General features: G+C 44.4%; 1 protein-coding gene across 1 annotated transcript; it reads left to right on the top strand.

The window, feature by feature from the left end:
• The first annotated feature begins 2669 nt into the window (after positions 1–2669).
• il12ba (interleukin 12Ba) lies at positions 2670–13384 on the top strand. The gene is made up of 7 exons (XM_087995062.1): positions 2670–2745; positions 3772–4023; positions 5878–5986; positions 7793–7986; positions 9384–9574; positions 11502–11701; positions 13034–13384. Exons 1-7 carry the CDS (start codon positions 2670–2672, stop codon positions 13056–13058), a joined length of 1047 nt encoding a protein of 348 aa, XP_087851188.1. The 3' UTR covers positions 13059–13384.
• The last annotated feature ends 462 nt before the right edge of the window (positions 13385–13846 follow it).

Raw genomic sequence — 13846 nt, 5'->3', positions numbered from 1 at the left:
ATATCTATCCTCAAAGCACAAAGCTTGTCAGGTTGAAGTACATTGACTGTCAATGTGTAGATGAAACACTGAAAATGATGAAATTAATGAGCGGTTTATCTGTTTCTTTCTGTGACTGTTAGTTGTAGGAGAAAAATTGATAGGGAATAGATTGCTGAGTTGCTTTAAAAAGTGCCACAAGTCCATCAATGCCTATTTGAAGTCAGACAATAAATGTTGGGGACTAAAGCATACTTTAAAAGGAGTTGGTTGGGTATGGGAATTTTTACAGAAGAGAGAAGATGACAATAGAGCAGCGGTGTTCAGTTAGGGACTGTCCACTCCCAGAGTGGGCCTCCTTTTAAAATCTCCTCCCAATTCTCAATTTACAATCTCAAAATCACACTAGGGGCTCTGTTAATTGAGTGCAGTTAGGATGGTTAAACACACTCTGGGGATGTCAGACTGAGCGAAGCTCTTCCTATAAACATTGACCGTCATAACTGTAATCCGGATTCATCACCAGTGTCTTTCTAGACTGTGATATCATGATTGCAAGTTGGTCCACCAAAACAGCACATTTGTGTGAGAGGCACAGGTATTTCAGAAAAATGTCCAAGCCTCAAAATGATGCAATGTAACAGCAGGAAGGTTTTAGCTCTGCTTTAGAATTTAAACAAATAACAAAGAAAGAATTTTCGCATCGCTTGCATGAAAGGGAGATGAGTAGAAATGTTATTCTGCGCAGTGCAATGTCATGATTTGGAATGAGCTGGATAGTAGAAGAAGTAGTAACTTTAAAGAGGGAACTGTGGAAATATCGGTGCAAAGGAAAGAATTGCAGAGCGACAGAGAAAAGCTATTAAGTGGAATGTGGCCAAATAGATAGGGTTTATAAAGGACTAGCACAGGCCTGATGGAACCAAAGGCCTCTACCAGTGTGCAGGATTCGATGAATCATTTCAAAGCAGAGTAGATTCACTAAGATGTTGCTTGGGCCAGAGCGATTCAGCTACCAGGACTGGATAGGCTGTGGTTGTTTTTCTTACAGGAGAGAATGATGAAGGAGGACCTGATTGAGATGTACAAATTTATGAGGGGCATAGACAGGAAGAAAAGTTATTTCCTGAGTAGAAGGGTCAGTTTTAAATGAAGGAGCATGAGGTTTAGGGGCAATTTGAGCATTATTTTTAACCCAGGTGCTGGTAGCTATTTAGAATTCACCGACTAATAAGGCAGTAGTGGGAAACCTCAAGATATTTAGAAAGTATTCAGGTGAGAATGTGAAATGTCATAGTATACAAAGGGGCTAACAGTGTGACGCTGGAAAAGCACAGCCAGTCAGGCAACATCTGAGGAGCAGGAGAGTCGATGTTTCGTGCAGAAGCTGATGAAGAACTTATGCTCAAAACATCGACTCTCCTGTTCACTGGATGCTGCCTGACTGGCTGTGCTTTTCCAGCGCCACACTTTTAGACTCTGATCTCCAGCATCTGCAGAGTTCACTCTCTCATAGCATACAGCGAGCCAAGTGTTGGAAAATGGGATTAGGATAGATGGATGCTTGATGATGAGATATGATGGGCTGAAGGGCCTTTATTTATGCTGTAAAAACATTACAATTCTATGGTCTTATATATGAGAAGACTGACATAAGCAGTTTAGTGCACTACAATTCAAAATAGATGGCAAATATCAGCCTGTACTGATGTACTGTACCTACTGCCATGGTTTTGTTGATGTGCAATATTTTGTGCAGATTGTTAAGAAAAGATGTGATAACCACAAGAACAAATGATTAGACTCTTTTGTTTACAAACATAGCAACTCTTGCCTCTAAGTCAATGGGTGTTTTGATTCGATTTATTATTGTCATGTGTACATAAGTACAGTGAAAAGTTTTGTTTTGCATGCAGTACAGGCCGATCATAACATACAATGACATACAGATCATAGGGTGATTGAACAGAGTGAGGCCTGCAGAGTTTAAGGCTGCACAGGAGGTATACAAAAACAGGAGCAACATTACATTTGAAATTTAAGAGGTCCATTCAGCAATCTAATAAAAGCAGGGGCAAATCTGTTCTTGAACCTATTGGTACATGTGTTTAAGCTTTTGAGAACTGAGAAGCTGCTGCATTCTCAGGGATACTGAGTCATCTTTCAGATGCCTCAAACCCAGATCCCATGTGCACCCCTGGGTGACCATATGAGATTTCATGGCATTGTATTGAAGAAGAGAAGGAAGTTCTCTCATGTCTGCTAGCTACCCCTAAACTGAGATCACTTAGATTATCAGATCATTATCAAGTGGCTCTTTATGGGAGCTTGCTGTACACAATTATTTCATGCGTTTGGTGACTACATTTGGAAAGCACTTCATTGGCTGTAAATTACTCAGATGTCCTGTTGTTATGAGCAATCAAAAATTGCTGGAGAAAGTCAGAGGGCCCGCTGCACCTGGGGAAAGATAAACAGAGTTAACATTTTCGGAACAATAGAAACGTAAGTTATGTCCTGCTGTGGGGGATGCAATGATCATATCGCACCAATGCACTTTAGATACTCCACTCTCTACCCGTTGATGGAGAACGTCATTTTGGAATGCGTCGAATGTTTCTCTGGAGTTTTGCTGTAACGTTTCCCAGCGTGGCTGATGCTCATGATTGTACCTCATGTCTTCTCTGCAGATGGTTGGCCGTTTGTTTCTCTGTTTGTGGTTCTTATCCTTAACGGCGACCGTGAAGATGGCATTTGAGGAGAAATGTAAGCATTAGCTGTGTGTTCTTCTTTTGTTTGCAAGTGTTTTTGATTACTGTTAAATGTGTGAATAACTGTGTAAAGGACAGAATCCATGGCCCAAGCCCTAAGCCAGTTGCAGATACATCAGTATCTATGTGTTCCAATGAATGCTGCTTAGAGTCATAGAGATGTACAGCACAGAAACAGTTCAACTCAGCCAAGCCAACCAGATATCCCAACCCAATCTAGTCCCACCTGCCAGCACCCGGCCCATATTCCTTCAAATCCTTCCTATTCATATACTCATCTAGATACATTTTAAACGTTGCAATTGTACCAGCTTCCACCACTTCCTCTGGCAGCTCATTCCATACACGTACCACCCTCTGTGTGAAAAAGTTGCCCCTTAGGTCTCTTTTATATCTTTCCCTTCTCACCCTAAACCTCTGGCCTTCAAGTTTTGAACTCCCTCACCTCAGGAAAAAGACCCTGTCTATTCACCCTATCCATGCCCCTCATGAATTTATAAACCTCCATAAGGTCACCCCTCAGCCGTTGACGCTCCAGGGAAAACAGCGCCAGCCTATTCAGCCTCTCCCTATAGCTCAAATCCTCCAACCCTGGAAACATCCTTGGAAATCTTTTCTGACCCCTTCCAAGTTTCACAACATCCTTCCAATTGTCAATAGTAACAGAAGCAATCTGCCCAGTTCCTAAATACATGCTGCAAAAAAATTGTCCTTAGCTTGTTGTCCTGGTGCAGGCAGCTCGGGAGAAATGATCGTGTTTGTGTGGTTCATGTTAGCTCAGGGTTGGCATTGTTTGCACCAAACCACCATACCCTTAGCCTGTTGGAAATGAACCTACTGCACAATCCCTTAAGATGAAATGAAAGGTAGGGTTTAATTAACAAAGTACTCCCAATGTGGGGAAGTTGCTTCTCTCCTTCACTTTCACGCACAGGCAGATAATCTAAGAGCTGGTGTGAAGTTTAATCTTCAGGGTTTTTTCATGTCTTTGAAAATTATATATCTGCTTTTTTTTTATCAGACACTATTGTAAGCAAGGGTAGTTATAACCTGAGCTGTGATGCCTCCCCTGACCAACTGCGGACTGGAATTCATTGGCGGCTCGATGGTGTGCCAATCACTAAAAATGCCCACTCAAACGAACTCAGCTTGGAAGTGACAGACCGACCAGATGCTGGCAACTACAGCTGTCATGCCAACAACACAGCAGAGTTGTTAAAACACTACTACATACTGATCGACGTGGGCAGGGAGCCTGATAAAATACTCGCACGTAAGTGTACACTACCTTTATGGAAGGGGGCATGAACTGGAAGCAGTCGAACACACAGCTCATCCTGGTCCGATCACACTAATTGCTTTGGAGAAATTCACACACTGGTGCCTCAAATGGCATTGACGTGTGTCAGCAAATAGTTGGCAAGATCAACAATACTTGAGTGAAAGCTTAGCTGAGAGATGTTTGCTAGTTGTTGTATCAATTACCTGGCATTTGCTGCTTACTTCCCCACGAGAAGATGGTGGTGAGCTGCCATCTTGAACCGCTGCAGCCTATTTGATATGGGGACACCTATAATTGTTTCTAGGAATGGTTTTGACCCAGTGACTCTGAAACTAATGTGTTATATTTTTGAGTCAGAATGATGTGTGGCTTAGTGGGGAATTTGCTGGTGGTGGTATTCCCATATATCTGCTGCCCTTGTCCGTCGAGATAGAAGTGGTCCTGAGTTTGGAAGGTGCTGTTTCAGGAGCACCTGAATCTTTGCAGTGCATCTTGTAGCTAGTGCACCCTGCTGCTACTGAGCTTTGGTGTTTGTGGATGTGGCACCAATCAAGCGGGCTACTTTGGCCTAGATGGTGTCAAGCTTCTTGAGTATTATTGGAGCTGCACTCATCCAGCCAAGTGGGAAGTATTCCATCACACTCCTCACTTGTGTCTTGTAGATGACGGATAGACTGAGTGAGGAGGTGAGTTACTCACTACAGTATTCCTAACCTCTGACCTGTTCTTGTAGCCATAGTATTTATATGGCTGGTCCAGTTGAGTTTCTGATCAAGAGTAAGCCTCCATTGATATTGGGGGATTCGATAATGGCAATGGCATTGAATAACAAGGAGTAATACTTTGATTTTCTCTTGTTGGAAATAGTTATTTCCTGGCAATTACGTAGTGCAAGTGTCACTTGCGACTTATCAGCCCAAGCCTTGATGTTGTCCAAGTCTTGCTGCATTTGGACACAGCTGCTTCAGTATTTGAGGAGTCAGGAATGATGCTGAATGTTGTACAATCATTGGTGAACATGCCCACTTCTAACATTAAGATGAAGCAGCTGAAGTAGATTGGGCCCAGGGCACTACCCTGAGGAACTGCTGCAGTGATGTCCTGAAACTGAGATGACTGACCTCCTACAACCACAACCATCTTCCTTTAAACTTGAAATGACTCCAACCAGGAGAGATGCTTTCCCCCTGAGTCCCATTGATTTCTGTTTTGCTAGGGCTCTTTGATGCCACACCTGGTCAAATGCAGCCTTGATGTCAAGAGCTATCAATCTCTCACCTCACCTCTGGAATTCAGCTCTTTTGTCCATGTTTGGACCAATGAGGTCAGAAGTTGAGTGGCCCTGGCAGAACCCAAACTGGGTGTCACTGAGCAGGTTATTGCTGAGCAGGTGCTGTTTGATAAGAGTGTTCATGACACCTTCCACCACTTTACGAGTGTAGACTGATGGGGCAGAAATTGGCCAGGTTGGATTTGTCCTACCTTTGTGTCCAGGGCATACCAGAGCAATTTTCCACATTGTTGCATAGAGGACAGCTGTACTGGAACAGCTTGGCTGGGGGAGCGGCAAGTTCTGGAGCATAAGTCTTCAGTACTATTGCCAGGATTTTGTCAGGGCTCATAACCTTTGCAGGATTTTCACTGATATCACTCTGGCACATAAACTGGCATGAAGCATATCTTGAATTTCCCTTAAATACATAGGAATTGCCAAATGTTAAAGGGGCATAGTCCACCTAAGTTAGCCTTTTGCTATGCAAACAGTCAAATGATATAGTGATAATGGTGATTAATTATAGTAATTGCCTGTCCAAATCTGTTTCTTATTTCTGTGCCTACAAACAGAAGCAAACGGAAACTACATCACATGTCATGCAGAGCAGTTTGGTGGGATTTTCACCTGCTCCTGGAAAATGAGAGAAAAAGCTGTTTTCTCAGCAAGCTACCATCGTGAGTAAGTAAGCCCATTTTAATCAATCGCCTATCCAGTAATGCGAGTACAATGTTTTTTTCAGAGAGCAATCCTGCTCTTTTCTTTGTGATGCCTGTAAGCAGAAGCAACATCCATGTCGATGCCTTTCCCGATGTGAACAGCGAATCCGTTCAAAGTCTCATTTGGTGGGAGAGTGAGTCCATTGGTACCGCACTCACATACTGATGTGCTTCTTGCATTGGTCACCCTGTGAGCTGTTTGAGTCAGTGGAGTGTGGCGCTGGAAAAGCACAGCGGGTCAGGCAGCAACGGAGGAGCAGGAGAGTCGACATTTCGGGCTTGTGGGTCGGGAGCTGAGGGATAAATGGGAGGGGGTGGGCTGGGGGCAAAGTAGCTGGGAATGCAATAGGTAGATGATTGTGGGGGTGAAGGTGATAAGTCGGAGGTGGAGCAGATAGGTGGGACGGAAGATGGACAGGTCAAGAAGGCGGTGCCAAGTTGGAGGGTTGAGTCTGGGATAAGGTGGGGGGAGGGGAAATGAGGAAACTGGTGAAATCCACATAGAGCAGCCAGAATGAAAGGGCGCTGAGGTGAAATGAATCATTGTGTTTTACTGATTCATCAGACATGAGGGGTGGCAGAAGGAGAGGGGTGCAATGGAGGAGGGTGGCTGGTGAAGTGTAGTGAAGCGAGGGGATTTTGTCATTCTAACTTAAATGAATGTCAGATGGAGTTTGACCCCAAATAGTCATGTGACCTTTACATGCAAACATATGTACTGTGATCCTTCTGCTTTCACTGTGCCATTCTCACCAAGGTGAAGGGTATTTGTATAGAGGGATTGCCAGTGTCACACTCCTGTCATCTGCTTTCAGCATTACTCTCCCTCTAACGGGTTCACCAGTTCTTTTCAAAAATCCACTCCCCTTACCTGGTCTATGCGTTACTCCAATTTAAAATCAACACATTAGATCTTTAATTGTCACTTGCATGCGGCATGGCAACCCATTCTGTGTATCAGTACTGCTAGCTAACCAGATGAAGACCCACCAATATTCTCAGATCCTGTCCTTGCCAGCAATGCCCATGTTCTGGGAATTAATCTCAGTAAAGTCCTTCCTATCGGAAGGATGTTGTGAAACTTGAAAGGGTTCAGAAAAGATTTACAAGGATGTTGCCATGGTTGGAGGTTTTGAGCTAAAGGGAGAGACTGAATAGGATAGGGCTGTTTTCCCTGGAGTGTCGGAGGCTGAGGGGTGACCTTATAGAGGTTTATAAAATCATGAGGGGCATGGATAGGATAAATAAACAAAGTTTTTTCCATGGGGTGGGGGAGTCCAGAACTAGAGGGCATAGGTTTAGAATGAGAGGGGAAAGATATAAAAGAGACCTAAAGGGCAACGTTTTCACGCAGAGGGTGGTACGTGTATGGAATGACTTGCCAGAGGAAGTGGTGGAGGCTGGTACAATTACAACATTTAAAAGGCATCTGGATGGGTATATCATTAGGAAGGCTTTGGAGGGATAAGGGCCAGCTGCTGGCAGGTGGGACTAGATTGGGTTGGGCTATCTGGTTGGCACGGACAAGTTGGACTGAAAGGTCTATTTCCGTGCTGTACATCTCTATGACTCTATGACTCTAAAGTAACCCGTGGCTTGGTACAGCCCCAAAAGTACATCTTGGCTCAGCTTTATTGAAGAGCCCAGTCAGCTGCGCCAGTGCAACATTTCCCATTTGCCACCCCACTTGGGCTGAGGTGGACACTGCACGCTCTTTATTTTCTGGCCCGTGTAACAAATTTCATTCTGTTTTCCCATTGTGTGACAGAGGTTGGAATGGAGACTCCAAGGACTGTGTCCTGACACCATGCAAGACATCTGATTGCACTTTCCAAGCAAGCTGCACTGACCAGAGCTTCTCCCCATATGCTGAAGAGCTGAGGCAAATTACCTTCAACGTGGAGGCAGCTACAACCAAGCGATACGAGAAACACACAAAACACTTCTACGTCCGCGATATTTGTAAGTATAGACAAGAAAGAGACTTGGCGTTTGTAAAAGTGACTAATTTAAGGTCACCAAAGCCAATGATACTGCCATTGCTGGCTCCTTCTAATTAAATCAGGCCGTAAAAGGAATGCCTCCTCAATTTTTTTACCTGGAAATCTTGTGCGAGTGATGCAGTATTTTCTAACTCGCTGAATGAAATAAGTCAATTGTCAACCTAACCCTGCCCCACATGAATCCAGGCTTTCAGTATGAAACCTCTCACCCCTATGCACACATCAATGGCTTCATCCCTCCCTACATCAGTAACCTCTGCAGCCGTGCAATTCTCTCCAAGATCTTTGCCTTCTCTGACTCGAGAGGGCATCGGTTTAAGGTCAGAGGGGAGAGATTTAAAAGGGACCTGAGGAGCAACCTTTTCACTCAGGGCTTGGTGCACGTGTGGAACGAGCTGCCAAAGGAAGTGATAGAGGCAGGTGCCCTTACAACATTTAGAAAACATATGGATAGGTACATGAATAGGAAGGGTTTGGAAGGATATGGGCTAAGCGCAGGCAAGTGGGACTAGTGCAGTTTTGAAAAACTGGTCAGCATGAGCAAAGTTAAAAAGCACACAACACCAGGTTATAGTCCAACAGGTTTATTTGGAAGCACTAGCCTTCTGAAGAGCTGTGTGATTTTTAACTTTGTCCACCCCAGTCCAACACCAGCTCCCCCCACATCACAGAATGAGCAAGTGGGACCAAAGGGTCTGTATCAGTGCTGTACATCCCTATGACTCTGGCCACTTCCTTCACTGCGACATTTGCAACAGTAAAACAGTCAAGACTTTCCATTCATGATGGATGACAGAATGGGGATGGCTCTGGGGGAGGGGGGTGGGGAAGGGGGAGGGATTGGAGAGAGGTCATGATGGTCTCCTTTGGAAAGTGCAACTGGCATCTCTGATGGCATTGTCATAGGAAATCTCCCCATCCACCCCACACCCTGACCAAAGACGCTGCCTGGTTTAGTCTGAAAAAACTGAGAATAGTCATCTGCTATCTAGGGGAACAGAACCTGGCAAAGATTAACCCTTTCTGGACAGGAGGAAGTTTGGGGGAAGTGGTAAAAGAAATCCAACGGTAACAATTGACTTGGAATCAGATGAAACCCTAGTCTAATTGATTCATTTTACCTTGGGTACAAAGAAGACTGAGCACCTAGCATTTGATTCCTGAAGAAGGGCTTATGCCCGAAACGTCGATTCTCCTGTTCCTTTAATGCTGCCTGACCTGCTGCGCTTTTCCAGCAACACATTTTTCAGCTCTGATCTCCAGCATCTGCAGTCCTCACTTTCACCTAGCATTTGGGTCAGGGAAGAGCAGACACTCTCATTCTATTCTTATGGCCCCCTCGTGCTTCCCTTTCAGTAAAACCCGCTGCTCCGAAGAAACTCATGACCATCAGCGAGAACCTCAAGTTGAAAATCGACTGGCAATACCCAGATTCCTGGAATAGTCCTCATTCCTACTTCCCACTAATGTCTCAGGTCAGCATCGAACCGACGTCCAGGAACGGCAAGCATAAGAAATACACCAAGAGCAAGGACTCTCCGGCCGAGGTACATTTTAGTTTCTTGGAAGTTCTTAGCAGAGAAACCGAGAGGTGTAATAATTAAGTATGTTGACATGTTGCTTAGAAACAGGAATTAACTTGCATTTCTGTAGAGTCCCAGGGTACACTAAAGTGCTTCAGTGCCAATGAATTGGTTGCCTTTGTAGCACTGTTGCTGTTTTTAGCACAATACAATTTGTACACGGAACTCAGTGTCATGGTAGCTCTGGGGCGATCATTGCTCCTTCACTGCACCTGGGTCCTGGGTTCGATTCCAGCCTTGGGTGACTGTCTGCTGGAGTTTGCAAAGTCTCCCCATATCTGCAAGGGTTTCCTCCAGGTGCTCTGGTTTCTTCCCACAGTCCAAAGATGTCCAGGTTGGATGGATTAGCTAGAGGGAAATGTGGGGTTATAGGGTAGGGGGGGTGCTCATCAGAAGGTCAGTGCAGGACTTGATTGGCTGAATGGCCTGCTTCCACACTGTAGGGATTCAATGATGATTCTTTGACAAGCTTCCATAAATAGCAATAATGTGACAAGTGAATCATCTGTTTATAGTGATTGAGGGAGAAACATGGATGATAATTCCCCCACTCTTTTCTGATATGGTGCCATAGATTCTCTGACATCTAGTTGGGATGGAGCTTTGATTGATCTCTTCTCCTGAAAGATAGCATTTCCAACAGTACTGCCCTCACTGCATTGTCTCAGGTGTAGACTTTGTGCTGGGACACGAGATGAATGAATACAGTGCAGTTACTTTTCTAAGGGCTGTTCTCTTTCTCTTTCTATTCAATGTTTGTACAGTACCTGCCTGGAGGCATATTGTGGAGGGGGAGCATTCGATAGGCCGAGTGGTCTCTGTCGTGCTATATTTCCCATAGCTCCATGTTAGACATTCTGTATATCTGCCCCATGTGTAAATGTTAGCCATTGTGGGATTATCATAATGAAAATCCTATCAATGATATAAAGGAATATGTCTCTCAGTGTCTTGGGTATAGCTTTAAACCAGAATTATCAACATTAAACAAAAATGACCTGGTCATGCTGTTGTAGGATCTTGCTGTAGGATCTTGCTAAACATATATACCTTACCGATACAGTAGCTACAACTGAAAGGTGGTTAATTCAATGGGAAGCAATTTGGACTTCCTGAGACCCAAGTTATCATATAATTGCAAATTCTTTCTTTGCTTTCTAGAAACTGCAATACATTTGATAGGCATTTTTATAAAATGGTATAATACATAATAGGAACAGTAGATGGCAACAGACACACACACACACACATATACTTAACGCGACTAAGGAGCTAAATGCAGAAGTGCCTGACTAGACACAGTATGATGCCTCACACAGAAGAAGTTCCTGAATTTCTCAGCAACAGGCTTGCCCCTCACCCAAAATAAAAGAGGGACAGGACTGAAGGAGGAATTATCATTTTGAGTTCTTAGCCATCTTCTGCCACTGTTGATAACTTAACAACTGCACCTCAGGACACTTGCAATGTGATGGTAGGAAGTGAGGGTTCTTAAAATGTTAGCAGGATCGAATGGGGTTGAAGCAGTGAAGCTGTCCTCCGGTGAGGGAGTCATACAATTCAAACTAGGCCCTTTGGCAATGAATCAGGAAACAGTTTTTCACACAAAGGCTGAAAGGGAACTTTTGAATTGAATTGTGTCCCAAAAAACGTAGAATGAGAGGTTGCAGTTTAAAGGTACAGGGTAGTCCATTTAGGACTGAGATGAGGAGAAATGTCTTTACCCAGAGAGTGGGGAGCCTGTGGAATTCTCTACCACAGAAAACAGTTGAGGCCAAAGCACTGACTGTGCCGACAGTGACTCGACTGTAACAATAATGCCGTGTGAATCTGTATTCCCACAAAACGGTCTTCAACCCATGATGATTTTGTTTCCTTCTTCTTGTTGTAGGTGCTGATCCCATGCAGAAATGAGACTGGGGTCCCCCATCAGCTAAAGCACCACCAGAACATCAACTGCTTCACGGAGAGTTCCAATGTGGAGATCTCAGTCAACAAGAAGTCTCACAAGAGCTACAGGATATGTGTCCGTGTGAAGGAACTGTTCTTCAACTCCACTTGGAGCGAGCCCACTTGCATCAATCACCGAACGTAAGTGATGGGTTTTAAAAGGAGGATATCACCTTTTAAAGGTTATCATAGAATCCCTGCAGTGTGGAAACAGGCCATTTGTTTCCACAAGTTTCCACCTGCCCTCCGAAAAGCAACCCACCCAGACCCATTCCCTCACCCCCATTACTCTACATTTACCCTGACTAATGACTACACATCCATGAACACAATGGGCAATTTGGCATGGCCAATCCAACCTAACCTGCACATCTTTGAATTGTGGGAGGAAACTGAAGGACCTGGTGGAAACCCACACAAACACGGGGAGAATGTGCAAACTCCACACGGACAGTTGCCTAAGGCTGGAATCGAACCCGGGTCCCTGGCGCAGTGCTGACCACTGACGCAACGTGCCACCTTTTTCTGCGCAGTTGTTAGTCAACGAAGGTTTGTGTCCAGCACACGCCCTCCTTCTCCGGAAGGCTGCCCATTTCCCACAGTCCAGTAGTCAACCTTCATTCATCACTATTGTGTCGATGGTGAGGAACCATTTTGTCTTGGGGGGTTGGGGGGGGGGGGAGCAGGCAGAGTAGCTGGAAGGTGGAGAGGAGCCCAGAAGAGGGCAGTGTAAGCTTAGGTTAGATTAGATTCCCTGCAGTGTGGAAACAGGCCCTTCAGTCCAACCAGTCCTCACCAAACCTCTGAAGAGTAACCCACCCAAACCCATTTCCCTCTGACTAATGCACCTAACACTATGGGCAATTTAGCATAGCCAATTCACCTGACCTGCACATCTTTGGACTGTGGGAAGAAACTCATGCAGACACAGGGAGAATGTGCAAACTCCACACAGCCAGTTGCCTGAGGCTGGAATCGAGCCTGGGACCCTGGTGCTGTGAGGTAGCACTGCTGACCACTGAGCCACCGTGCATTGGGCTATTCAGGACTGATGTCAGAGAGCTCCTTTTCACAGAATATGCAAGGGAAATCTTGAGCTGACTCTTCCTAAGTCCTACTGAGACACAAGTTCATTTGAACACTTCACAAGTAATCGGTTTCTGTTGAGGTAAGGATATGATGGGTTGTAGAGGGAAGGCCTGTTGATGCCATTCAGGTACAGATCTAACTGAATGACACAGCAGGCACAAGGGGCACAATGGTCTCCTCTTACTCCTCATGTTATGCAGGTAGCCTCCTCAAAAAACGCCTTCTACTTTCTGTCTCAGGTAGAGGCCCAGACTCTGGGTCCCACAGCCCTGTCGCAGTGTTTGAAATGCTCGCTGATGACACTGGTCTCAGTGTCTCAGAACTCTCCCAGCCTGATGAGTGCAAACCTCTTCAATTGCTAACATCCTAATGATCTGTCCACAGAAAACGTCGATCAGGAAACTATTGAGGCCATTGGAAGTCTGGGGGCATTCCTGTTTGATGTGCTCCATGGCACAGTGAGACCCAACACTACCCTCAAGCCGAGACTTCAAATAAGCTAGAGATCCTTCAGGAGCTGACTTCATGAAATGGATTATAACAGAGTCTTTATTCTTTATTTAATTATTATTTTGTTATTATTACTTCCTAATTTATTCAGTGCTAATTTGTTTTATAATAACATTTATTTATTTAATATGGTTTCTCCTGTTACATTGTACTGAATGTTAGTACCAGCATATCTGGCTGGTGGGAGGGAGGGAAATTGACTGAGATTCCTAACTCCGATGATTATCCACAGCCTCTTACTGGACACAGTTAGTGGCAGGTGCAGGCTCAATCAACCCTGACCATTATGCTGCCTGTGATAATCCTGTCTTGTGATTGATTAGCCTTTGATGAATCAATATTGCAGAAAAGTATTAATTCACCAAGTGCCATCAACCTTAACCATTGAACTGTTTTTTTTTAACTTTGAGTATGCCAAAGGATCTTGACAGAGTTAAAATTTTGCCTAAAGGGAGAGGTAGATTTTTATCCTATGTTAAATTATAAGAAGTATAGAACTGGTCACCTTGAAAGGACAATCACTAATCCATTAGATTTCAATCAGGGACACTGAGTAATTACTATTAAATTATTTATCAGCTATTTTGTTGAGATTATTTTTCAGCATCATTGAATGACCTGCCATTTTTAAATGTCCTGTAATTCTATTGTTATTGTGTAACAGGATGGCAATCAAGTGGTTTGAAG

This window comes from Chiloscyllium plagiosum, unplaced genomic scaffold, assembly GCF_037043375.1.
Source record: "Chiloscyllium plagiosum isolate Xiang-an unplaced genomic scaffold, Cpla_swu_hap1 HiC_scaffold_16, whole genome shotgun sequence".
Lineage (NCBI taxonomy): Eukaryota > Metazoa > Chordata > Chondrichthyes > Orectolobiformes > Hemiscylliidae > Chiloscyllium > Chiloscyllium plagiosum.
Note: the sequence above shows the minus strand (reverse complement) of the source record. Positions and strands in the feature narration are given on the sequence as shown.